Source organism: Natator depressus, chromosome 20 (assembly GCF_965152275.1).
Source record: "Natator depressus isolate rNatDep1 chromosome 20, rNatDep2.hap1, whole genome shotgun sequence".
Lineage (NCBI taxonomy): Eukaryota > Metazoa > Chordata > Testudines > Cheloniidae > Natator > Natator depressus.
The window spans coordinates 5585589-5612782 of record NC_134253.1 but is presented as its reverse complement, the minus strand read 5'-3'; the positions used below and the strand labels follow the sequence as shown (position 1 = coordinate 5612782).

The 27194-nt window shown below is 48.7% G+C and overlaps 1 protein-coding gene across 1 annotated transcript; it reads right to left on the bottom strand.

Moving 5' to 3' along the window:
* Window positions 1-6133: 6133 nt before the first annotated feature.
* On the bottom strand, window positions 6134-23459 carry LOC141975031 (keratin, type II cytoskeletal 8-like). The gene is made up of 9 exons (XM_074935179.1): window positions 23127-23459; window positions 17717-17925; window positions 15482-15542; window positions 15155-15250; window positions 12719-12889; window positions 11804-11929; window positions 9447-9667; window positions 8092-8147; window positions 6134-6177 (listed from the first exon to the last, which is right to left on the bottom strand). Exons 1-9 carry the CDS (start codon window positions 23457-23459, stop codon window positions 6134-6136), a joined length of 1317 nt encoding a protein of 438 aa, XP_074791280.1.
* Between the last annotated feature and the right edge of the window lie 3735 nt (window positions 23460-27194).

The following is a 27194-nucleotide window of genomic DNA, read 5'->3' as shown; positions in this document are numbered from 1 at the left end:
CAGCATCCCCGGGAGGGGCATCCATAATTTACAAACCATCATGGTAATGTGGAAAAACGAAGACACCATATGGCAAGCGAACCTGTCCCGCTGCGGCCTAAGGCAGGTGTCATAAATATAAAGGGAAGGGTAAACCCCTTTAAAATCCCTCCTGGCCAGAGGAAAAATCCTCTCACCTGTAAAGGGTTAAGAAGCTAAAGGTAACCTCGCTGGCACCTGACCAAAATGACCAATGAGGAGACAAGATACTTTCAAAAGCTGGGAGGAGGAAGAAAAACAGAGGGTCTGTGTCTGTCTGTATGCTGCTTTTGCCGGGGATAGACCAGGAATGGAGTCTTAGAACTTTAGTAAGTAATCTAGCTAGGTATGTGTTAGATTATGATTTCTTTAAATGGCTGAGAAAAGAACTGTGCTGAATAGAATGACTATTCCTGTCTGTGTGTCTTTTTTGTAACTTAAGGTTTTGCCTAGAGGGATTCTCTATGTTTTGAATCTAATTACCCTGTAAGGTATCTACCATCCTGATTTTACAGAGGTGATTTCTTTACTTCTATTAAAAGTCTTCTTGTAAGAAAACTGAATGCTTTTTCATTGTTCTCAGATCCAAGGGTTTGGGTCTGTGGTCACCTATGCAAATTGGTGAGGATTTTTACCAAACCTTCCCCAGGAAGTGGGATGCAAGGGTTGGGAGGATTTGGGGGGGAAAGACGTGTCCAAACTACGTTTCCCAGTAAACCCAGTTAAAGTTTGGTGGTGGCAGTGGAGATCCAGGGACAAAGGATAAAATTAATTTGTACCTTGGGGAAGTTTTAACCTAAGCTGGTGAAAGTAAGCTTAGGAGGTTTTCATGCAGGTCCCCACATCTGTACCCTAGAGTTCAGAGTGGGGGAGGAACCTTGACAGCAGGTCATTTGCACTCATCCCACAGGGTCCCAGTGTTCCACTGAGCTCCTAGAACATCATCTGTGGCTGGAGCCCACATGCTGATCCACACAGAAACAGACTCTGGATCCCAGGCAAAGTCCCGTTAAAGTCGATGGGGCTCCGCGTGGGCATCAGGATCTGCCCACAAGGATCAGCTTGCAGGATTGGGGCCCTCATGAATAAACAGGGGCGTTCACTCTATTGTTAGTTGTGGGCTTGGATTATTCTGACATCTGCTGGGTAAGTTCTTTGGGCAGGGACGGTCTTTTGGTTCTGCTTGGACAGTGCCTAGCACAGTGGGGTCCTGCTCCGTGACAGGCATGTAGGTGCTACCATAATGCACCTAATAAATAATGTACAGCATCTAGCACACTGACTGCTGACTGGACATCTCCCCAGCAGGGCTCAAAACACAGGCCACTCAAATGCAAAGAGCAGAACTTTACCACTGGAGCAGAAGTAGTAACTCCGATGGCTTCCAGCAGTAATAGGCGCTTATCCTCTACGCAGATCCCAGATAATACAGCATGTCACACTTGCTCTTCATTTTTTGTCCTTCAGTCACCATTTTAAAAGTTCCAGTCATCCAATCAAGGAGCAGTAGCCATCCCATATGACTAGGGTAACCAATCAACACATGACCAGTAGTAAACTGGCAAAGTGAAAAGTCTGTGAGCTGCCCAGAGGCTGAAGTTTGTTCCCTGCAGCTATTTGGCAATAGAAATCGGTGCAAGGCCACCGAGATGCTAACCAAGGAGCCTCAACCAGAAATGTTTCCCCTACAGCCTGAGCCCAGACCCCCGTGCCTGAGCCTGCTTTGGCTGCAGCGAGGAAGGAACTAGACGCTTGATATGTCCTCTGTAGGGTCTCATCCCTGTAGGATCTGAGCACCTTCCAGTCATGCACTAAGTGACGCGACTAACATCCGTCATGCGTGCCTCAGGCTCTCTCCCCAGGGCGGGAATTGTGCGTGGCGTGGTTCAGCAGCCTTTTGTTTTTAAAGGCCCACATGGCTGCGCGTCCCTAGCCGAGAAGGCAGGTTAGAGCAGCCGGCGCGGGAGGCCTGTTGGATGCAGTCCAGCCGCTCTCCGAAAAACAAAGACATTTCTTATCCCCCAAGAGCAGCAGCCAGGAGAATCGAGCCAGTTTTCCCCTTGAAGCAATTCCCCCATGCTCCAGCAGGGGGCACAGGGCCACCTAGCAGAGAAACTTGCATGCAGTGCTCTTGAGAGGAAAACCTGGATGGGCTGGAGCACCCAGGACCCCGTCCTCAATTTGCCTTGCACCTTGCGTTAGTCATTTACACCTGTTCCTAAGGATGGGGGACGAGCCTGGGCCTTAGGCAACGCAGGTCCAATTCCCAGCTCAGCCACAGGCTTCTCATTTAACCTGGAACAAGGCACTTAGCCTCTCTGTGCCTCAGTTTCCCCACTTGCACAATGGGAATAATAGCCCTGCTTCACAGACGGGTTATGAGGCTAAACACTCAAGGACTGTGAGGTGCTCCCATGCTATGGTAAAGGGCCATATCAGGGCCTCAAGTGGACGTACAATATTGGTGTAGAATGCTACCAGGTCCAAATGCTTCAGAATTGGAGATAATGCCCCATTAAGCCATAGTGGGGCAGTTAGTCCATAGTAGAAAGAGTTCACCAGCAGAGCTCCTGGTGTAGACACAGCTTACAGCAGCTAGAGTGCTTACAGCAGATACCAGCTCCCCCAACGAGCTAAGCTATGCTGGCACTTTGCTGCCAATACGACTGCGTCTACACTAGAGCTTTGCCGCAATATCACACCCCTTAGCAATATTACTGCACCAGCAAAAGGGCCTGGGGTCGATCTCATCAACAACCAGGACATGGGTGGCCATGCCTAGTGTTGGGAGCAGAAGTCAATCAGCAGAAATAAAAGACCAGAATCACAGACCAGCTACCAGGGGTCAGCACCAAGTTCCCTGGAGTAAGGCCAGGCTGGATCCAAACAGGTACAACCTGCTGCTGAGCTTAAGAGCTGGTCTGCTTATCCTTCCCACCGATCAGGCTGTCTAGCCAATCAGGCAGCCAACTCCAGAGCTGCGCTCGTTAGGTTGCCCAGAGACGGCTCTACCAAGCCTTGCTTCCTGACAGACCTGACTTGAAGATACATTTACAGTGCAATCAAAGGTGTGATTGAAGCATACGTAGCATCCCCAAGCTAGCATCCCCCTTGCCACTGCCTTCGCTGCGGCAGCTTTGCAACGTTCAAGCTGTTTCCATTTCCCCGGGGTTTTTTACTTGAATTAGTTGCACTTTTTTTTTTTAAATTGAAACAGGGTTTTCCACCAACATTTTTGGTTCTGCCCAACATCGGAGCTGGGTGGACAGCGTGGGCTGTTCTTTGTGTCAGCGGCAGGGCTCCGAATTTTGAGCCATTTCTCGCGTTCGCTCGCGTTCACTTTCCCCCCCGTGCAAAGTGCCAAAAGTGAGAAGAGGCCAGCTTCCCTTGATCAACCAGCTAGGGGCACCAGCTCCACTCACAACAGCTGGCACAGGCTCTGGAGTGAGACCCAGTGTCCTTGCAGAGCAGGAGGAGAGGGGATATTTCGAGGGAAGACGGGGAATCTCTGACCCATTTGGAGAACAGGAGGGTAAACCTTTACTCAGCTTCTGTGCCCCAATATATCAACTGCCAAAGCTTCACAGAGATATGATCTGCTCTGCACTCCCCAGCTCCTGTCCCAGCTGGCAGGGGAGAGAAATTTAAATCTTCATGGCAAGCAAACACTTCCATGCTCTCCTGCCCTGTGTGCTCATTTCTCTTCTTCATTCCCTTCCTCATTCCTCCTCTTACACCGTTTTTTTTGCTATGTCTCTCCCCCCTTCCGGTTTCCCCAGATCCAGCTTACTCCCTTCCTGACCCCATCCTGGACTCTTCTCTGCTCCTATGATGCCTTGCTCATAAAAGCCCTTTCCCTGCCCTCAAATCCTCTGCCACACCCATCCCAGATACTCGTCCCTGCCCAGTTTGAGCCGGTTGGAATACGTAGGTCAAACTAGTTTGCTGTCAGAAAATGCCGTTTCGCCAAATCGGAATTTTTTTGCAAAATCATCTCCATTTCTATGAAATTTCCTTTAGAAAAAAAATTGGGAGGGAAACAGTTTTGATTTTTTTGTTTCAGGACAACTTTTTGATTTGAAATTTTCTTTACTTTATATTTTAAAAAATTAAGAATAAAAAAGGGTCAACGTGGAAAGGGATTGTTCCGATTGGCCTGAAAATATCATAGAATCATAGAATATCAGGGTTGGAAGGGACCTCAGGAGGTCATCTAGTCCAACCCCCTGCCCAAAGCAGGACCAATCCCCAACTAAATCATCCCAGCCAGGGCTTTGTCAAGCCTGACCTTAAAAATATCTAAGGAAGGAGATTCCACCACCTCCCAAGGTAACGCATTCCAGTGTTTCACCACCCTCCTAGTGAAAAAGTTTTTCCTACTATCCAACCTAAACCTCCCCCACTGCAACTTGAGACCATTAGTCCTCGTTCTGTCATCTGCTACCTCTGAGAACAGTCTATATCCATCCTCTTTGGAACCCCCTTTCAGGTAGCTGAAAGCAGCTAGCAAATCCCCCCTCATTCTTCTCTTCCGCAGACTAAACAATCCCAGTTCCCTCAGCCTTTCCTCATAAGTCATGTGTTCCAGTCCCCTAATCATTTTTGTTGCCCTCCACTGGACGTTTTCCAATTTTTCCACATCCTTCTTGTAGTGTGGGGCCCAAAACTGGACACAGTACTCCAGATGAGGCCTCACCAAAGTCGAATAGAGGGGAACGATCACGTCCCTCGATCTGCTGGCAATGCCCCTACTTATACAGCCCAAAATGCCATTGGCCTTCTTGGCAACAAGGGCACACTGTTGACTCATATCCAACTTCTCATCCACTGTAACCCCCAGGTCCTTTTCTGCAGAACTGCTGCCTAGCCATTCGGTCCCTAGTCTGTAGCGGTGCATGGGATTCTTCTGTCCTAAGTGCAGGACTCTGCACTTGTCCTTGTTGAACCTCATCAGATTTCTTTTGGCCCAATCCTCTAATTTGTCTAGGGCCCTCTGTATCCTATCCCTACCCTCCAGCGTATCTACCTCTCCTCCCAGTTTAGTGTCATCTGCAGACTTGCTGAGGGTGCAATCCACGCCATCCTCCAGATCATTAATGAAGATATTGAACAAAACCGGCCCAAGGACCGACCCTTGGGGCATTCCGCTTGATACCAGCTGCCAACTAGAATTTTCTCGGAATTTCGTTATGCAAAAAACTTCGAAGCTTTGGCTTTTTACCCCAGTTCAGGATGAATTTTTTTTCACAATCCCCAAATTTTTCATGGGCCAGCATGACCAGCCCTATTCCCAATGCACCCCACTCACCCAGCTCTGCTCAGTAACATCAAGTGGGGCTTTGATCCCAAAACAATCACAGACCAGCTCCTCTGCTCAGTTCCTGACTCCAGCTCTGACTTCTGGTTCGAGCTCTGACCCTTGGCTCCGTCACCTGGTTCCTGACTACGGCTCTGACCTCAGAACTATGCCTGGCCTCCATCTCCAGCTCTGGCCACTAGGCTTGACCACCATTGCTCGGACAACTAGGCCTGACCGCCCACACCCCGGTCCTGACAACTGGGTCTTTTAGCATAGGCAATAGAGAAGCAACCTCCGTGGATCAGGGACCTGTAATACACGCTCACTAGTGGGTTCCACTTGTCTTGTAAAGAGAACAGAGATGTCGTTATCGGAGGTAAGAAGTTCATTGGGTGAACAATGACCCTCTCTGGGCAGGGGAAAGAGAGGAAAAACCTAACAGAGCTTTGCTCCGCAGCCACTGAGAAGGAAAGAAGCATAGACTGATAGGGACCAAACGCTGATGTCAGGGGACACTGGCAAACCATTTACCCCACTGTTGCTTATGCTCACCCCATCACCCAACTCCTCTATTATCATGAACAGAATTTGCATCCGCTGCTAGATTTGGGGTGGAGGGGGTCCCAGATTTCTGCCCCTGTCCCACTCTCCCCCAGAGACCTACTGGCTTAACTGATCAATGAAGGCCCATCTGTTAAGGCACTAAAGTAACAGAGGCTCATCTGAGAGGACGCCGGACACCAATTTTCCATCCCTGGTTTTATTTTTCTCAGTCAAGCTTTCCAGGGGGGAGGAACTGGGGGGCAGCGCCAACGCTTACGAGCTGCCAAATTTGCCAGCGAATCTTGTGCTCAGCCCACCTGGAAGAGAAGAGGGAGATGGACACATTAGCTCACGGGCTTCCAACCCTGCATCCCAGAAGCAACCGATCAGGGCAGCGCAACGGAGGGGAAGAATCAAGCATGCTCAAGGACAGCACCAGTAGGAGACAGACCCACCATCCCAGATCACAGGCCAGGACAGTGACCATGCAAGGTCAGAGGGATGGGCCATAATGTGGTCTATCTGCATTACGCACCACGTACTGGTTACATCAGCAGCCGCTACAAGGTGACAGTCTGCTCTCTGCTGCAGGCTCCACTCTGCTTCTGTAACCCACACACCTTCTAGGTGTGGTGTTCTGGCCTACCTAGTGGCACTGAGACCACTTAGAGAGAGAGCTAAAATGTGTCTGCTCTACAGCCTTAGCTAATAGGAAGTTGGCTTTTAGCTCATGCTGTAGAAGCTCACACGCTAAGCTCCAGAGGCCCCAGGTTCGATCCCGCCCACCGACAATTGTTAGCGTTACACTTAGACTTGCGCGGGATGAAACACACTCATTCTTTTTTGTGGGAAATCTTTTCTTTTTATGATTTTTTTTCAGACCTTCCCATGGAACATTTTGAGGCTTTTCCACAGAATCATAGAAGATCAGGGTTGGAAGGGACCTCAGGAGGTCACCTAGTCTGACCCCCTGCTCAAAGCAGGACTAATCCCCAACTAAATCAATTTAAAAGAAAAAACAAAAAAACCAACTCAAACCACAGAAATGTTTGATTTTTTTCCAAAGCCACAAACGTTCAGTTTTCTAAACCAACCAAACGAAATGTACGGAAAACTGAACCCAAAAAAAAATGAATTTTTTTTTTTTTTTTTTTACAAAACTCCAAAACCTTGACCCAAAATTTTCAGTTTCTTTAAACCAGAAAATTTCAGCCAGAAATGGAAATTTTCCATGGAAAATGTACACATTGGTCAAAAACAGTGTTTTGCCCGGAAAAAAAAGGAGGGCATGAAATTTCAGCCACCGGGAAGCTTCCCAGCTCTGTGAATATGGACGACACCTCAGACCCATTCTAGTGAAGCAGAGAACAAGGAGCAGCCACCAGCCAGGCTGGGCCCTTGTCTACATCCTGCCATCTCAGCCAATGCGATGGCATGGGTGAAACTGAAGGCAGTAGATGGCCCTTTATTGTCATTCACCGGATTGCCCCAGGAATGAGAGTTTAAGCGAACACGAGGCCAGAAAAGGTCAGAATCTAGCTGACGGTCCCGGCACCGGACAATGGCGCTGGAACACTTTTAATAGTGAGGGTGCTGAAAGCCAGCCCCCTTGCCCCCGGGCATGGGGCCAGCAGCAAGGACCCTGGGTGCGGGGCCAGCATGGAGCCCCCAGCGCAGGGATGGCAACCGGGACCTTGGCCACGGGGCAGCAGCTGGGACCCTGGATGCTGGGCGGCAGCTGGGACCCTGGACGCGGGGCGGCAGCCAGGATCACAGGCATGGAGCAGCAGCTGGGACGTTGGGCGCAGGGCGGCAGCCAGGACCCTGGACATGGGGTAGCAGCTGGGACCCAGGATGCAGGGCAGCAGCTGGGACCCCGAGTGCAGTGGCAGCAGCCGGGACCACAGGCACAAAACCTGCGCAAAATCTGGGGGTGCTGCAGCCCCCCTGCTCCCATAGTTCCCACGCCTATGGCACTGGATGTGATTGTCGACAGTGGGGTATGTTCTGCAGCTTACAGGATCAGGACCTTAGTGACTCACAAGGGGCAAATTTCTCCTCTCTGACCCACATGACAGAAGCCATCTCTCATATTCTGCTCTCCCTACACGTGCCAAACTCCCACTGGCTAGTAAAGTCCAGCACTGCTATGGGAGTGGGATTTTGTCCTGGTTCTATGGTCTGCCCTGCTGCCCACCTCCTCCCCGGTGCCCCCGATGAAATATATTTACTTGAATAGCCGGTTGTCTTAGTCTGAATGCTCCCGTTTTGCATACTGGATTCCAGCCTGCCAAGCAGAAGAGAGCGACAAAACTTAGTGCAGGTGGGATGCAGAGAAGGACACAGTGAGTGCTGTGCGTGCAAGCCACCGTCAACACAGACTCAGAACAGTTCATCTGTGTGTCACGAGCCCCATACTGCTCGCAACTAACAGAGATTCTCCTTTGGCTCAGTCAATAAGGGCCTGTATTGTGAAGCAGAAGGATCGGGGCTCTACCCAAGAAGATCTGAGCGGAAAATTAGCACGCTGCATAGCAACCACAGTGAAGCCGGAGGTAGAAATATTTCTTATGGGATCGTTATCCTTATGGTACTAATGAGAGGTTAAATGACCTCCCCTAAGCCCACAGTGAGCCAGCAGCAAATCTGGGACTAGAACACAGGAGATCCCAGATGCTTTACTCCATTTCCTCCACTGCATGAGGCTGGCTTGTCTAGGATATAGATTGCTAGGAACCGAGTTAAAGCCCAGCCATTCGACACCTCATTGACTCCATGACTCACCCCCCTGGAAGGCATTTCACCCCTGCCTCAGCACAGCCGCAGACAGAGGCTGCCTGCCTGACATACCAGCGTAAGGCAAGGCGTGGAGAAGTGGTGAATCAAGCTCAGAGGCTGTGCTCAGCTGGGAAGCGGCTGGCCCACTTCTGCATGAACAATGACTTCCATAGAAAGCCGTCTGGCTGTAATCACACACATCGGAATGCTCTTGTGCACCCGCAGTTAAAGGACCAGCAACCCGGGTTAAGAGATAATTAAGGGTCAAGTACAGTTGATTGGGGGAAGTCACCCTGAAACAGAAGCAGAATATCTACAGGCCGACCAACTGGTTCCTCCAAAGATACTCCACACACACAGCGTCCAGTTTGTCCCGCACAGCTACCTTAATTTCCAGTCTGCTTGTTCTTAATCTGTACTGCTCGGTCGCAAACCCATCTCCTCCGATGATGTGGCAACCTTGGTCACAATGAACCTAGCACTGGACTGGCCTGTTGGGGCCAGTGCATTAGCACTGGGCTCATTTGGTTTCTCTGACTGGCCCTCCCACCAGCAGGAGGCATCCAATCACATCATGTGCCACCCGACCCCCTTCCAAACCCACCTGAGCTCCTTTCCCAGAGAGAGGTCAGCAATCAAAGGGTTAATCCATCTAGCTCAGAGACAGACAGGTGCACCATGTCGGAGCCAACTTTCTAGCACTGGGGGCTGGCCTATGGTACTCAGCTCTCTCATTGGTTCTCCCATTGCTGGGTGTGGTGGAGAGCCATCCAATCATGACTCACGCCATCCCCATCCCAAAGCCCACCTGCTCTCCTCTCCTTTCAGCAGCTTCCTGAAGGTGGCGATGTCGATATCCAGCACCAGTTTGAGGCTCATCAGCGCCTGATACTCCTGCAGGTGGAGCGCCATGTCCTGCTTGGCCTTGTGCAGGGCATGTTCCATCTTCTGCAGCTTCTCTGTAGCATCTGCCACAGCGATCTTGCCTTGCTCCTCAGCCTGGACAATGTCCACCTCCAGCTTGGCGTTCTGCAAAACAGACGTTTGACAGATTTCCACTGAGACCCAGTCTTTCTTTGGAGCCATCTATGGAGGAAAGGGTTCAGCTGACAGCAGAAATCAGATAGGACATTCTAAGGCCAACTCTCCAATCACGTGGGCAACTCCAAAGAGAGCTAGTTACTGGGTAAGTGGAAATTTCCCAGCAAGAAAAGAAGTAAGCAAGGGAAGAGAGGTAGGGCCCTTATAATTAATGACAACACACATTTTGGAAGGGGTATTAAGGCTTACGTGTCAGGGCTTAATCCAGTCTCTAGTCTTAGAGATCAGGAGGAGATGAGAGGCAGGTGACACTTTTTCATCCAAAACTTATTTTTCACTGCAAAATGCAAATTCACATCGGCTGAAATATTTTGGAATCCATTCACTGAATTGCTTCAGACGAAAACCAATAAACCAACAACAGAAAAAGCCCAAATGTTTGGTTTTGACATTTACAATGCGGGAGAGCCAGGAATTTACATCAGATCTCCTGAGTCCCGGTCCAGCACCGTAACCAAGTTTGTAAGGTGCTGAGATACATTGGCAATGAGAGTGGGGAAAGTTGCTAAGTAGAGAAAGAGACCGGAGAGAGAGAGCGAGGCTGGCTAGAGTGTGGAACTACAGGTCAGAGAGAGACAGAAAGAGACAGATATTCTAAAGCCAGAGGGGACCATTTTGATCAGCTAGTCCAGTGGTCCCCAACCTTTCTTGTGGGATTAGCATATTGCCCCGCCGCCGAAATGCCGCTGAGAAACGGCAACGCTTCTCGGCGGCACTTTGGCTGGCGATTCTCCAGCGGCCGCGCTCAGTGGCATCATTTCGGCAGCAGGGTGTCCTACGGACACACAAAAATGCCCCGGCGGGCGCCATGGTGGCCACAGGCACTGCGTTGGGGACCACTGAGGTAGTCTGATGCCCTCCTGTGTAACATGCCCAGTAGAACTCCCCCAGAATAATTCCTGTTTGAACGAGAGCAGATGTTTTAGAAAAACATCCGATCCTGATTTTAAAGTGTCCAGTGATGGAGAATCCACCACAAATGGTTCCAATAGTTAACTGCCCTCACTGTTAAAAATCTGCCCCTTATTTTCCAGTCTGAATTTGTCCAGCTTCAACTTTCAGCCTTTGGATCTGGTTAGCTTTTGCCAGCTAGATTGAGGAGCCCGTTATCAAATCTTTGTTCCCCATGTAGATACTTATCGACTGTAATCAAGTCACCCCTGAAGAGATAGATAGGACAGTGACTGAATTCCTAACCAATGCATACACTGGTCATGGCTTTAGCAAGGGTTCAGGACACAATTAACATCCTACCCGCACTACAGAATAGAATCACATTGTGACTGGTCCCCGAGCCCGACTGTCATTAGAGAGAAAGTCGGACACATGGCAAGAAGCCTAAAGGGAAGTCCCTTTCCCTGGTCCCATGGCCTCAAGGAAGGGGTGGCACAAGCACCCTAAAGTGGGGGGAGCAACAGATGCCCAAACCGTGGCCCTCCCCCCAAAACAATGCACCGCCCCCGAGTCCCTGCCCTTCCACCACCTCTTCCCCCAAGAACCCAACCCCCACTTTCTCCTCTCTGCCCCCTCCCCCCCATTGTTCGCCCTTATGGCCGGTAAAAAGTGGGAGGGCCATGGCCCCCTGGCCTCCACACCGTTCGGACGCTCCTGCCTCAAGGTCTCTCCGAAAGAATGGATGGAGAAAATGACGAGGTGCTGATTTTCAAGTGCTGGGTTTTCAAAAGAGCCCAGGAATCCAGCATGGACAAGAAGTAATCGGCTTGATCAGCAGCAAGGGAGAGTTAGGTTAGAGATGAGGGAAAGCTTTCTACGTGTAAGGATAGTTAAGCATTAGAACAGGTTGCCAAGGGAGGTAACAGGTTTAGACAAACACCTATTGGGGTGCTCTAGGTATACTTGGTCTTGTCTCAGCATGGGGCTGGACGAGATGACCTCAAAAGGTCCTTTCCAGGCCTACTTTTCTATGATTCTATGCACCCAGTGCACTGAGCTTTTGGAAAATCTGGCCCTGTGGGCACCGAATTACTTCAGCAGAGCTCCCCCCCAGGGCTGGATGTGGCCCCCTCCATCCATATGTGAATCCCCAGCTGTTTCCTCGCTGACCTGTTCTTTCAGAGCTGCAATCTCCGCCTGGATCCATGGGATCATCCGGTTGAGCTCGTTGAGCTCGGCCTTGGCGGCACGGAGCTCTTTCCCGTGCCTGTCTGCTTTCTCCTGGATCTGCTCGTACTGCATAGGGGAGAAAGGGAAAGAGGGAAGGAGACGCTGAGTCCAGATCAGGATCTAGAGAAACACGAGTCTGGGAGCCGGTGAGATCCACCGCCTCAGTGAAGAGCCTCATGCTAGCCATGTCGTGTCACCTCACCGCCAGCAAGGGTACAGAGGTGGGCACGTACAAATTAGGGTTCCCCTCAGAATTGTCATCTATGCAGCCACTGTCCTGGGTGGGGAGAAAACAGCTCCATCTTCCAGCACTGCTTCTTGGTTGGCCAAGGAAGATGGGGGAACAGTTTCTCCCATCCCCCTGGATCAGGGGGCCCAATGGAGTGAGACCAAGTTCCCACCCTTTGTGGCAGGCCCCTAAATCCACTGCGCGCTCAGAGAGTTTAGACGGGTGTCTGAGGGGAACCCCACACACAAGACCTTCAGCTGGGGTGGCAGGAAAGGCTCTTTGGTTGGGGTAGCGTAGGGGGTTATATGGTAGGAAGGCCCCTCCACCAGGGTGATGGCCTTGCACACAAAGCCCAGGATAGACCCCTACCTGCTTGATGGCTGTAGGTCAGGGATGAGGAAGGCCACAGCCCATCTGACCAGGAGTGGCGGAAAGAAGTGGGCCTTAGGTGGTGGACCCCTGCTGTCAACACCACCCCAAGCAAAGGATGAAGCCACCTGGCAAAGGAACCAGGAAGCTGTCTAGGGCCCTGGCTCACCCTGTTCCATATTGTCACTTCTCTCTCACATGGACTGCCCTGCCCTTCTAAACAGCAGCCGCTCAGGGCAGAGACGGGCCTCGCTCACCGTGATCCGATACTTGCTCTCAGCTTCCTCTCGGCTGTTCTCAGCCATCTCCTCGTACTGCACTCTGGCCTCCGCAATGATGCTGTCCACGTCTAGCTTGGGACTGCTGTCCACGGATGTGACCATGGGGGTGTTGGACACCTCTACCAGGGTCTGCTGTTCACGCAGCTCCTACATGAGGAAAAAAACCCTCATTCGTTATAGCGAAGGACAGCGAACTGAACTGCATCCCATAAGCCCTGCAGCCGGCTCCCATGGAAGCTCTCTCCCCAGGCTGATATAAATCAATGCTTCAGCCTCTTCTGGATTCTGCATGCAGCACTGGTCACCCCACCTCCAAAAAGGATATTGTAGAATTAGAGGGGTTCAAGGAAGGGTGACAAGTATGATTAAGGGGCTGGAGAAACTCTCTTATGAAGAGAGATTGACAAAATTGGGATGGTTTCTCTTCAAGAGGAGACAACTAAAAGGGGACACAATAACAGTATATACAATGACAAACGTCTAGAGAAGGGAGATCGGGGTCTCCTTACACAAGAATGAGGGTATGTTCCATGAAGTTAAAGGGTGGCAAATTCAAAATAGAGACAAGAAAATACTTTTTCCATACAGCACGTCATTCGCCTGTGGAACTCACTGCCACAGGAAGTCAGTGAGGCCAAGAAAGTCGCAAGATTCCAAAAGGGATGGGATGAGAAGAATACCCAAAGTTATAACAGTTAACGCTGACAAATTTAGGGAGGGGTTTAACACCTCCTGGTTCAGTTGGGAAGCCTATTTCTGTCTGTCAGAGGTCAGGATGAGCCCTAACATGGAGGTAGATCATTCCACCTCTGCTAATTCTGTTTTTCTTACACTGAAGCAGCTGGTGCTGGCTACTCTTAGAAACAGGATAGTGGAATATGGAAGTCCCTATATGCTTAGTGTCTTAGGGTATGTCTACACTGCAAAAAAAAAAGACCTGTGGCAGCAAGCGTCAGAGCCTGGGGCTATAGACTCTAGCTACAGCGCTATAAAATAGCCATATTGACATTCCCACTCCGGCTAGAGCTCAGGGTCTGAGACACAAACCCCTCGCCGGCTTTCAGAACCTGCACTCCAGCCTTGATGGGAATGCCGAAAAGGCTATTTTTAGCGCCATAGGGTGAACTCTGTGAGCCCAAGTCTGCAGATCCGGACTTGAACACTTGCTGTGGCAGGGGTTTTTTTGCAGTGTGAACGACCCCTTAAGAGGCGTGAGTGGAGGAGCTCCTGAGTTCTGATCCCATCTCCGCCACTTACATGCCAAGTGGCCTTGGGTGAGTCATTCTGTCTCAGTTCTCCTGTCTGTAGAATGGGAGTCATGACACTTACAACAGAGGAGTTTTGTAAGAATCAACTGGTGACTATTTATCCCAGTTGTGGGCCCCGAACAAACCCCAAACAGCTCCTGAACATTGTGGGGCTTGAAATCTGGCCTGGAATTTTGCAGCTAGTTGGAAAGTGAACTGTGGAGGCAGGTCTGCCCCTTTAAAAAAAAGACGATTTCTCTGGCTCTCTAGACTGGGAGGATCTTTCATTACAGAAACTCTGTTATGCAATGGAATTCACCAGGAAATTTAGAACTATAGTCGTAATCTAAGGTTACGTCTACACTTACAGTCACTGCACACACCCCTAGCATGGGTATAAACAGCAGTGTAGATGGTGAGGCACTGCTTAGGCAGGTAAAGACACCCCAGAACCATAGGCGCCGACTTCCCCTCTTTCCCGTGGGTGCTGGACTCCCGCCTCTGCCCCTGGTCCCGCCCCCACCCCACCCCTTCCATGAGGCCCCACCCCTGCCGCGCCTCTTCCCACCCCTTCCCCAGCCCCATTCCAACCCCTTCCCCCAAAGTCCCCATCTCAAATCCCCCCCCTTGCAAATATTCCAACTCCTTCCCCAAATCCCTGCCCTGGCCCCACCTCTCCCCCCCCCACCCTGAGCGCATCATAAGCCCGCTCCTCCACCCCCTCCCGGAGTGTGCTAACACGGCCAAACAGCTGTTTGGCGGCGGCCAGGAAAAGCTTGGAGGTAGGCGGAGGAGTGGGGACACGGCGCACTTGGGGGGAGGAAGAGGAGGAGGAGGGGCGGGGTGGGGTGGGGGGTGAAGGGAGCTTGACTGCCGGGGGGGGCAGAGCACCCACTAATTTTTCTCCATGGGTGCTCCAACCCCGGAGCACCCACGGAGTCAGCACCTATGCCCAGAACCTTGGGGCTTGTACCCTGCCCAGCTCTCTAGGCGTCCAACCAGTGCCTTCCCCGTCTACACTGCTAGCATGAGCCGTGTAGTGTCCCACTACCTCCACCTGCTAGAGCCTTTCCCTGCCGCATCTAGCCACGCACCCCAGTGTGGACGCAGCCCGCACCTCATGTGCTGCCACAAAGTGTAGACAAGGGAGAGAAAAGCCACTTACCTTGGCATAAAGCTCTATCAGGAAGTTGATTTCGTCGGTCAAATTTTGCAACTTGACCTCCATTTCCTCCTTTTTGATGTAAGCCTCGTCCACCTCCTGAGAAAAGAGTCCAGGCACCTGTGAGTCAGACTCCAACCCTGTTTACTAAGATTGGAAGTTCTTTGGAGGTAGGAGGCCATCTTTTTGTTCCATGTTTGTACAGCGCCTAACGCAATAGCATCCTCATCCATGCCTGGGCCTCCCAGGCACTCCCACAATACCCATAATAAATAAATAATCATGCCCGATGCCTAGCGCTAAACCCAGTTGGAAGAAGCATGGACTCACCTTCTTAAGCAGGACAAATTCATTTTCCCTCCTTGTCCGGTTGTTGGTTTCTTCTTCGTACCTGTGAGCAGGTGGGAGGGAATCAGCTCATTGCAGGGTGCGTCTGAGTGGCTGGGAGTTAATTCTCTTACGGAAGCTACAAAGATGTGGGGACCATCAGAGGATGTTATGAAGAGCACCCAAAACCCCAGCTGAAGTCAGTGGGAGCTTTGGGTGTTCCCCTCCCGGCACGGGAGGGGAACACCCCCAGCTCCCACTGACTTCAGCTGGGGTTTTGGGTGCTGTTGCATCAGACCCTTGCTGTTGCAACTGTGGCTGGGCACTTTGGGACTTTGCAAAAGAGAGAGGTGGTGTGGCCTAGTGGTTCTATTCTTGTCTTCGCCACTGCCCTGCTGTGTGATCATGGATGAGTCATTTCCCCTCCCGCCTTTTCTCTGCTTACACCGTGAGCCTTTCAGGGCAGGGACTGCATCTCACAATGCGACTTGCACTGCCCTCAGCATAATAGGGCCATGATCAGAGTTGGAGCCTGTAAGCACAATGGGGATATAAATCTGGACCGGCTTTGAGATATTGGGCCTGATTTAAACCCACCAAGGGCGCGATGGAGTTAGTCTGGATATGCAGTGGTGTAGCATAGGTGCTGACTCCATGGGTGCTCCGGGGCTGGAGCACCCATAGGTGGAAAAATGGTGGGTACTGAGCACCCAACAGCAGCCCCCACCCGATCAGCTCCTCCTTCTCCCCCCAGCGCCTCCCACCCACCGGCAGCCCCACTGATCAGCGCCTCCCACCCTTCCCAGTGCCTCCCCTTCCTCCAAGCACCATGATCAGCTGTCCCATGCAGTTCCGAGCATACACAAGGCACTGGGGGGGAGAGGGAAAAGTGAGGGTGGGGCGTGCTTGGAGGAGGGGGAAAAGGGGGCGGGAAGAGGTGGGGTGGGATGGAGTGGAGTGGGGGCAAGGTGGGGCAGGGCAGGGGTGGGGCCATGGGGGAAGGATTAGACTGGGGGTGGGGCCTGGGGCAGAGCAGGGGTTGAGCACCCCCAGCTCATTAGAAAGTCGGCACCTTTGTCTGAGAGAGACGATAGAGGTGAAAATTAGAGCTGTGCAAATTATACATTTTTCAGTTCACTAACAGTGCCAAAAAATCGGGGTGGGGGGGAGGGAATCATTTCAGGTACACAGAAAAGGGAAATTTTCAGAATTTCTGGAGAATCTAATAGTACAAATTAAAATAAGATAATTTTGGGTCCAATGAAACGTTCCATTGGACCCAAAACGAAACCTTTCGCTTCGACTGGGCTTTTATTTACGTGTTGGCATTGTGTTTCAAGGAAACTTCAGTGAAGCCAACACAAATTCACAGCACAGTTAGTTGTTGCCAAAGCTGCCTTTTCCCCAAATCACGTTTCAAACAAAAATATTCTCCCAGGTCTATTGGCACAGACTTGAGGTGACTAGGAGCAAAAGATCCCCTACCCACTGAGCCTGGAGATACCAACCGTACTGCAATTTTGCCCATTGATATAATGGACCAAGTTCTTCTGAAAAGTCATGTTTTGACCGCCCCCTCCTGAGACCCCCTGCCCCTAATTGCCCCCCCAGGATCCCACCCCCTATCCAACCCCCCCTGCTTTCTGTCCCCTGATTGCCCCGACCCCTATCCACACCCCCGCCCCCTGACAGGCCCCCCGCGACTCCCACGCCTATCCAACGCTGCCTGTTCCCCGTCCCCTGACCGCCCCCCCGAACCTCCACCCCATCCAACCACCCCCTGCTCCCTGTCCCCTGACTGCCCCCCGGGACCCCCTGCCCCTTATCCAACCCCCCCACTCCCCTCCCCCTTACCATGCCACTCAGAGCAGCAGGACTGGCAGCCACGCCGCCCGGCTGGAGCCAGCTACGCCACCGCACTGCCCAGCAGGAGCTCGCAGCCCCACCATCCAGAGCGTTGGTGGCGCAGTGAGCTGAGGCGGCGGGGAAAGGGGGACAGCAGGGGAGGGGCTGGGGGCTAGCCTCCGCGGCCAGGAGCTCAAGGGCCAGGCAGGATGGTCCCACGGGCCAGATGTGGCCCACGGGCCATACTTTGCCCACCTCTGCTTTAGGACCTCCTTCTTCCATAGCTAATGGATATAGGCCTGGATGTGCAAAGCACCCTAGCCTGGAATCTTTACCCAATCCTTTCGGCCTGGTGAGAAAGTCCCCATTGGCTGCTTCATAGTTTGGACTCACTTTCGCTTGAACTCTTCCAGAAGGTCCTGCATGTTGCCCTGCTCGGATTCCAGCCTAACCCTCTGGTGCCCCAGGTCCTCCAGCTGCTTCTGCAAGTTGTTGATAAACGCCTTGAACATGTTTTCCATGTTAATGGGCCCAGTTTTCTGGCCCTGCAGCATGCTCCACTTGATCTTCAACACCTGGTTCTGCTGCTCCAGTGTGCGAACCTGGGGAGATAAGGAGTTTGCGTCCTCAGACTGGTGTGACTATGCACATGGGAGACCTTAGGCCAGACTTTTCAGCTGCACTAAAGCCCCTTTGCTTCACTTCAGCAGTGAGAAAAAGCATCATTAAAATGGGTGTAAATATAACTGGCGATTTACAAGAGCCAGTGTGCTCCAGTAGATTGAGCAACTGGTTTAGGACTGTGGACAGCTGGCATCTGGGTAAGCTTGGGCAAGTCACTTCCCCTCTCTGTGTCTCCTCCCGACCTGTGTCTGTCTCATTATTTAGATTGTAAGCTCAGTGGGGTGGGCATTATCTCTTGCTGTGTGTCTGAACTAGAACTGGGCAAATTATGATTTTTTTTTTTGGTTCATTACCAATTTCAAAGGGTCGAAAAAAATTAATTTGGGGTCAGATGGAAATTTTTGGCTAATCGAAAAGTCGGAAAAAAAGTTCATTCTGGATTGAACAAGAAGTCTAACTTCTACAAAATTAAAATGTTTTTGACCATTTGTAAACATTAAAAAAAATTTAAATAAAACTAAAGGACGTTTTGCAACTAAATGTCATTTCAAACAGAAACTTCAAATCGCTTGGTACCAATTTTTGTAATTGTTTTGTTCTGTTTTTAAACAAATCATTCAGTGAAATCAACATGAATTAACAAAACGTTCTGGTGTCACTGAACTTGCCTCTTTTTGCTAAAAAATTTCTCTCCGTTCTAGTGTGTACAGCACCTGACACGCTAGGGCCCTGATCTTGAAGGTTTTATTGTAATGTAAATAAGAGCGTTCAACCAACTCCAGCCACAGGTACATTTTCCTTGTGCCACGAGCTTTCCAGTTTTATCCAAGCTATGCCAACTATTCTTCACTTTCACCGTTTCACTTTCCCAGTTTCTGACGCATGCCCCAACAGAATTGTTTGTGCTCTCTGAGCAGCTGTGTCCATGGTCAAGGGAATCTGCACGCAAGCTGAGAAAAGTGCTTTCTACCATTAAACCATAGGCGCTGACTTCGTGGGTGCTCCGTGGCTGGAGCACCCACCAGGAAAAATTAGTGGCTGCTCAGCACCCATTGGCAGCCCCGAGGGTCAGCGCCTCCCCCCTGCCCCGTAGCGCCTCCTGTCTGTCCTCCCCACCAATTGGCTCCCCCCCCCAGCACCTCCCGCGATCAGCTGTTCCGTGGCGTGCAGGAGGTGCTGGGGGGAGGGGGGAGAGGAGCAAGGGTGGGGTGCACTTGAGGGAGGGGGCGGAATGGGATGGGAAGAGGCGGAGCGGGGCTGGGGCCTTGGGAAAGGGGTGGAGTGGGGGCAGGGCCTGGGGTGGAGCATCCCCCCGGCACATTTGAAAATCGGCGTCTCTGCATTAAACTGTGCTGAAACAGTCACTGCCTTTCAAAACAAATTAAGAGCAAAAATAGCCCTCTTGACAGTCTCATTAACTGATCATAGGAGACTTTTGATCAGAACATTGGTCTGACTTCTGGCCTTAAAGTCTGTGACTCTGACACTAGAGAACTGGGCCCATCTCCTTATTCTTTAGCCACAAAGGATAATTTATCTCCTCTATGCTAACCCATAACTCCCTGGGAGGAGAACCTGTTCCTACGTATACCCTATGTACTAATCTTTCTCCGCTTCAGGAAGTATTATTGTGGATTGGTCCTACTTTGAGCAGGGGGTTGGACTAGAAGACCTCCTGAGGTCCCTTCCAATCCTGATATTCTATGATTCTATGAACAGGACAAATCTCACTCACTTCCACAGATGGCTACAGGACACATCCACTTGGAGAAAACACTTGGTCCTCATGGAAAACTGAGCATTTTTCCAGGATAAGACTATCCCCACAGTTAGGAACATAAGAATTCCCAGACTGGATCAGACCTACAGCCATGCAGTCCAGTATCCCATCTCTAATAGTGGCCAGTACCAGATACTTCAGAGGAAGGTGCAAGAAACTCCACAATGAGCAGATGTGGAATAATCTGCCCCTAAGGGATCTTCTAAGACAAGGGTGGCCAACCTGTGGCTCCGGAGCCACACGCGGCTTTTCAGAAGTTCATAATGGTAGAACAACAAATGGGAATGAGGATATGGAGGTAGATATTACCACATCCGAGGTAGAAGCCGAACTCAAACAGCTTAATGGGACTAAATCGGGGGGCCCGGATAATCTTCATCCAAGAATATTAAAGGAACATGAAATTGCAAGCCCATTAGCAAGAATTTTTAATGAATCTGTAAACTCAGAGGTTGTACTGTATGCCTGCAGAATTGCTAACATCGTTCCTATTTTTAAGAAAGGTAAAAAAAGCAATCCGGGTAACACAGGCCCGTTAGTCTGACATCTTTAGTATGCAAGGTCTTGGAAAAAATTTTGAAGGAGAAAGTAGTTAAGGACATTGCGGTCAATGGTAATTGGGACAAAATACAACATGGCATTACAAAAGGTAGATCATGTCAGACCAACTTGATCTCCTTCTTTGAGAAGGTAACAGATTTTTTAGACAAAGGGAATGCACTAGATCTAATTTACCTCGATTTCAGTAAGGCATTTGATAAGGTTCCACATGGAGAATTATTAGCTAAATTGGAAAAGATGGGGGTCAATATGAAAATTGAAAGGGGGATAAGGAACTGGTTAAAGGGGAGACTACAGCGGGTCACACTGAAAGGTGAACTGTCAGACTGGAAGGAGGTTACTAGTGGAGTTCCTCAGGGATCGGTTTTGGGACCAATCTTATTTAATCTTTTTATTACTGACCTTGGCACAAAAAGCAGGAACGTGCTAATAAAGTTTGCGGATGACACAGAGCTGGGAGGTATTGCCAATACAGAGAAGAACCGGGATATCCTACAGGAGGATCTGGATGACCTTGTAAACTGGAATAATATTAATAGGATGAAATTTAATAGTGAAAAGTGCAAGGTCATGCATTTTGGGATTAATAACAAGAATTTCTGTTATAAACTGGGAACGCATTACTTGGAAGTAAGAGAAGGAGGAGAAGGACCTCAGAGTACTGGTCGATCACAGGATGACTATGAGCCGCCAATGTGATATGGCCGTGAAAAAAGCTAATGCGGTCTTGGGATGCATCAGGTGAAGTATTTCCAGTAGAGATAAGGAGGTGTTAGTACCATTATTCAAGGCACTGGTGAGACCTCATCTGGAATATTGTGTGCAGTTCTGGTCTCCCATGTTTAAGAAGGATGAATTCAAACTGGAACAGGTACAGAGAAGGGCTACTAGGATGATCTGAGGAATGGAAAACCTGTCTTATGAAAGGAGACTCAATGAGCTTGGCTTGTTTAGCCTAACCAAAAGAAGGTTGTGGGGAGATATGATTGCTCTCTATAAATATATCAGAGGGATAAATACCATGGAGGGAGAAGAATTATTTAAGGTCAGTACCAATGTGGACACAAGAACAAATGAATAGAAACTGGCCATCAGGAAGTTTAGACTTGAAATTAGACAAAGGTTTCTAACCATCAGAGGAGTGAAGTTCTGGAACAGCCTTCCAAGGGAAGCAGTGGGGGCGAACGACATATCTGGCTTCAAGACAAAGCTTGATAAGTTTATGGAGGAGATAATATGATGAGATAGCCTAATTTTGGCAATTAATTGATCTTCAACTACTAGCAGTAGATATGCCCAATGGCCTGTGATGGTATGTTCGAAGGGGTGGGATTTGAGTTACTACAGAAAATTCTTTCCTGGGTGTCTGGCTGGTGAGTCTTGCCCACATGCTCAGGGTTTAGCTGATCGCCATATTTGGGGTCGGGAAGGAATTTTCTCCCAGGGCAGATTGGCAGAGGCCCTGGGGAGTTTTCACCTTCCTCTGCAGCATGGGGCACGGGTCACTTGCTGGAGGATTCTCTGCACCTTGAAGTCTTTAAACCACGATTTGAGGACTTCAACAGCTCAGACATAAGTTAGGGGTTTGTTACAGGAGTTGGTGGGTGAGATTCCGTGGCCTGCGTTGTGCAGGAGGTCTGACTAGATGATCATAATGGTCCCTTCTGACCTTAAAGACTATGATTCCATGTGGCTCCTTGTCTAGGCACTGACTCCGGGGCTGGAGCTACAGGCACCAACTTTCCAACGTGCCAGGGGGTGCTCACTGCTCCACCCCTGGCTCTGCCACAGGCCCTGCCCCCACTCCACCCCTTCCCACGCCCCCCCCGAGCCTGCCGTGCCCTCGCTCCTCCCCCTCCGAGCCTCCTGCACGCCACGAAGCTGATCAGGAGGTGCGGGAGAGAGGGGCAGGCGCTGATCAGTGGGGCTGCCGGTGGGTGGGAGGCTCAGGGAGCGGGGTGGGAGAGCTGATGGGGGGCTGCTGACATATTACCGTTGCTCTTTGGCAATGTACATTGGTAAATTCTGGCTCCTTCTCAGAGTCAAGTTGCCCACCCCTGTTCTAAGCCCTTAAGAGAGAAAAAATTTAGAAAACCAGTGGCCAATACAGCCACTGGGCTGTGGGAGCAATAAAAAAGAAGCATTAAAGAGGGTTGGCCTTTACTGTAGGTTGCTCATTGATTACTCCAAGCATGAACCAAAATACATATTGACGAGTTCGGGGAAGCCTCTTTTGTTTCCCAAGTTGAGTCCTATAAAGTCTTGATCCTGCCCAATCTGTTTAGAAGACCTAAGCCTGAATAGTGATTTTGGGTGCCCAACTTAAGACCCCTTAAAGGGGGTTGATTTTATCCAAAATCACCGAGCGCCCACCTCTGGAACTCAAGTCTTTTTGAGGCATTTCAAGCTGAGCACCCCAAAACTGACTGGTCTCGTCGCTTTTGAAAATATAGACAACAATTGTGATACTGCGTGGGTCTGCTTGAAAGCGTCCCATTTAGTGTAACCTTTGGAGCATCAGATAAGGCCTAGCTAGCTTCTGGTGTTGGCTGTGAGAGCCGTTCAGGCTGATTATTCTTTGTACCATATCGATTTCTTAAAGGTTGCACAATGACTAAACCCTCTTTATTGCCTTTACTTATTACACTGACAACAGCTACCATGACATTAGCAACTTGCCACCACTGCCTTTTGGGCTGTTTCATCACAGTTTTCGCTGGTCTCTCCAATTCTTATAAGAGTTAAAACGTAATAGGAAAGGAGGACAACAGAGCTCTTCACAACACAGATCCGTCTGCCAAGGAGAGGATGCTCAGTATTAGAAGACCCAAGGCTTACCTTGTCAATAAAGTGGGAAAATTTATTGTTCAGAGTCTTGATCTGCTCCTTCTCCTGAGCTTTCACGAGCTGGATCTCTGGGTCGAGCCCAGTCTTGATGGGACTCATCAGGCTCCGGTTGAAGTTCACTGCTACAAGACTACCCTTGATGCCGGCCCCATCACTCATCCCCAGCCCCAAGGGGCTCCTGGCTCCTCTGAATTTGCTGCCACCTGGGCTGGAGATGGCATAAGACAGGGGGCTCATTCTGGAGTGGCCAGTGGAGGCATAGGACAGGCTGCTGAAGTTGCGGGGGGAACTCCTGTACTTCTTACTGACGGAGATGACAGACATTTTGACGACACCGGTGGAGAATGAGGAAGTGCTTGGTAGGCAATGGAGGAAGGTCTGTAAAGGCTGAGAATTGCATGAGGTCAGTGCTGATTTAAATCCAGGGTGGCCATGGGGCAGGGATACACCTGAGTGGCTGTGGAGCAGTGGAGGGGCAGAGCTTCAGTGCACCCAGTTCATCATCTGCTTCATTAACATGGGCCCAACCTAGTTAACTTCTTCAGAGCCAGCAAAGAGAAAACTATACATCAGTTAAAAAGTATTTTTTAGTTTGTTGTTTAGTAAAAATGTTCACGGTTTGGTACAATTTCTCTTTTTTCTTTTAATTAAGTAACAAATTTTGGTTCTTTATTTTTGAATAGCAATAATTTTTAGCCTAAACTGAAAACAGCTTTGGGTTTTCAACAAAAAAGGGAACATTTTTGAGAGAATTTTCTTTAAAAAATTAATTTATTTTCTAAATTTCCCATGAAAAATAATTAGCATTTTTCAAACAACTCTATGACAATATAATTTGCATAGTCAACTATATATATAGATATCACTATATCAAATTTTGTACTTAATTTTTATCTGCTGCCTCCCTAAGTGTCCTCTTTCCCAATTTTTTTCTCAGGGGTCACCTTGGTTGACAGAAGATCTGGGGTGGATGTAGCAAGAAGACAGCAGGAGTGAGGATATGGGGAACAGTGCTGAATTGTTTCATTGGTTGACTGTGACAGAAGAAAACCAAGTGGCAATCCTGGTTTTGATAGTACGATCCTGTTGGCTTCCTTTACCCACAGATCTTGCAAGGAGCTTCTCTAAAGTGGCTTTGTTCTTATCTCTTGGACAGACACTGGAAGGGAATGTTGAGCATTCTACAGAAGGACACTCCAGTCCCATGTGATGTTCCGCCAGGTCCACTCTGTCTCTTATTCAGCATGTGTTTGAAGCCATGAGGAGGGAGAGGGAGGAAGCATGGGGTGCAGAGTCTTGAAAACACTCAGTCATAAGTTTATAGCTCTCCAAACCAGATCACTCAGTCAGGTGTTTTTCCCGGATTCTGGTTTAGACTGTGACACGGATGAAGGCAAGCTGGTTGAGGCTCCACCAAGATAAAGCAGAGGTGATGCTGGCTAGATTGATAGATTTGAAGGTCATACGGGGCCATTAAATCATCTAGTCTGACCTTCTGCATTACACAGGCCTTAGAATTTCACCAAGTGATTCCTGAATCAAGTCCTTAAAGTGTAATTGACCAGAACATGTCATTTAGAAAGACACCCAGTCTTGATTTAAAGACTTCAAATGATGAAGAATCCATCACCTTTCTAGGTTTCTTGTTCCAATGGCTAATTATCCTCCCTATTAAATCTTTGCCCTTTGTTTCCAGTTGCTGGATCTTATTATGCTTTTGTCTGCTAAAATAAAGAGCCCTCTGCTATCAGAAATTTTCTCCCCATATGGTGCCTTATAGACTTACCTGATGGAGAAAGCAATCTGTGTTAGGTTAAGGAGAGTAATCAGAATATATGGTGAAAATAATATCTGTCCCTTCCAGAGAATGTGAATCTCTGCTTCAAAGTTCCCTGTTTCAGAATCTGTTTTCAGTACCACTCCACGCTGTCAGATGCCTTTTACACCACTAAGGAAATGCTGCAACAGATACATCCATGTAGTTGCTTTTATTAACACTGTTTTAAAAGCATTTTGTGGCATCTGCAATTGTATTTTAAAAAACTGATTGGGATGAACCAAGATACCACAGCGATTGGCACAGCACAGGAACCTGCATGGAGAAGAATAGCAGAATGAATCAACTCTCTAGGGGCTGATCCAAAGCCCAATGAATTCAACAGAAATAATCCATGGTTTTCTATAAACTTTGGATCAGATCCTAAAGGCATTGTCAGAATTTTCACCAGTATCTTACAATCATGTTTGATCAGCTGGGCTTTGTAATTTGTGTCACATATAAAAGAAATCTTCTGAACTAACACTGAGTTCATGTTCTTCAGACCTGTTTACCTTTTAAGGGCCTAATCCAGTGCTCAATGGAAAATCTTTCATTGACTTCAAAGGGCTTTTGATTAGCCCACAAATGTGCTTAAATAACAGCTAGTCAGGAAATGGGTTTTGTTCCCTTTAAAATTTTCAACAAAAATGAAAAAAATATATATTTCCATCAAAAAATTGGGGGAATGGTCAAAAAAAGTGTTGCCATTTATGGCCAAAATTTTCCAGCATTTTTATGGACATTCCTGCGGTTTAATCAAAACCAGACAATTCCATTTTGAGGGGAAAAAGCATTCTTCATTGAAAAACATTGTGAACAAAAATAAGTTCAGCCAGCACTAGTTTAAATGCAGTTCTTATCATCAGTCTTCTGGCAGAACCTTTGTAGAATCTACATACTGGACCACAAAGAACTGCAAAAAAATAATAATAATAATAATCATACGTGTAGTAGCACCTTATCTGTCTTATAGCATGTTGAGTACCTTTATTAAAGGACCCTCTACTTATCTTACTGTAGCTAAAAGACCTTTAGAAATCCAAAGACTTAATTTCATTGTGCAAGATTCTACCTCCCCACTTGCTTAGAACAAGCTTTATTTTTATGGCAGACCAGTAATATACAGTTAGCTTTCTCATTGTTATAATCACGGAGACAGTGGGCAAATCAGTTTTGTGCCAGAGCTGGGGAATTTTCATGGCCATTTTGCTGCAATGCGATGATTCTGTTTCAATCTGAAAATGGCATATTCAGCTACCTTATTCTGCAGGTAATTTAGTTCCTATTTACTCTGGATTAATCTTTGTCCTGAGAATGAGGTTAATCTCTTAATCTCCCAGGAATGCAGTAGGATATGAATGAATAATGTTGACTGAGGGCTAGTTTTATGACTAATACAGTGGTGGAAGGAGTGTTTCAGAGTCATAACCTTGCTTCAATGAAGAGTACTTTGCTACAAACCTTTATGGGACATTGCATACCCCTTGCCTCAGCTGATTGGGTGTTGGATCCCACATGATCTGTTTCTCTTCCTGCTCCATCTTGCCAACTAGCAGCTCCTGCACTTCACCCCACATCAGGAGCAATGATCCAGGTTTGCCATGCAGTGTACTATCATTTCCTGTATTCTTAATAACCTGGGTGTATTGCTCAGTTATCTGCTTCTATTTGAATAGTGAACCTGATATCCAATGGAACCTTAAACAGTTACTGCAAGAACTCTGACACAACAAAGAGCCTTTGGTTTTCAATACCTTTCTGCCAATTGAAAGAGTGGAGCCCAATCCCCCCCATACCAAACCTGATTCACAGCAAATCCCCCATAACATATTCAGGTCTGTTCTGTCCCCTGTGTTTCTTGCTCTCTCTGCTTGAAATAATTCTCAGGACTAGATTTAGCTCTGGAGTTCCCACACTCTTTTGTCCATGAGAGGTGGGTTAGAACCAAGGGCTTGCTTAAAGTTGGTTGAAAAATTTTGTTCAGAATATTTTCTGTTAAAAACTGCTTTTTCAACAAAACACAAAGTTCCATAGGTAATGTCCTATTTCAATTAAATTTGGGGGATTTTCTTGAAAAAAAAATTTTTTTTTTGTTTTAGGCCAGGATTTTTTTGGTTTGGGGTTACCAAAAAACATTTGGCTTCTAGGTTTTCAGTTTTTCAACAAAGCCCAAGAAACGTTGCAGTGAAAAGTCTCATTTTCATCAAGTTTTAACAGGAAGAAAAATCTTTTCCAACCTG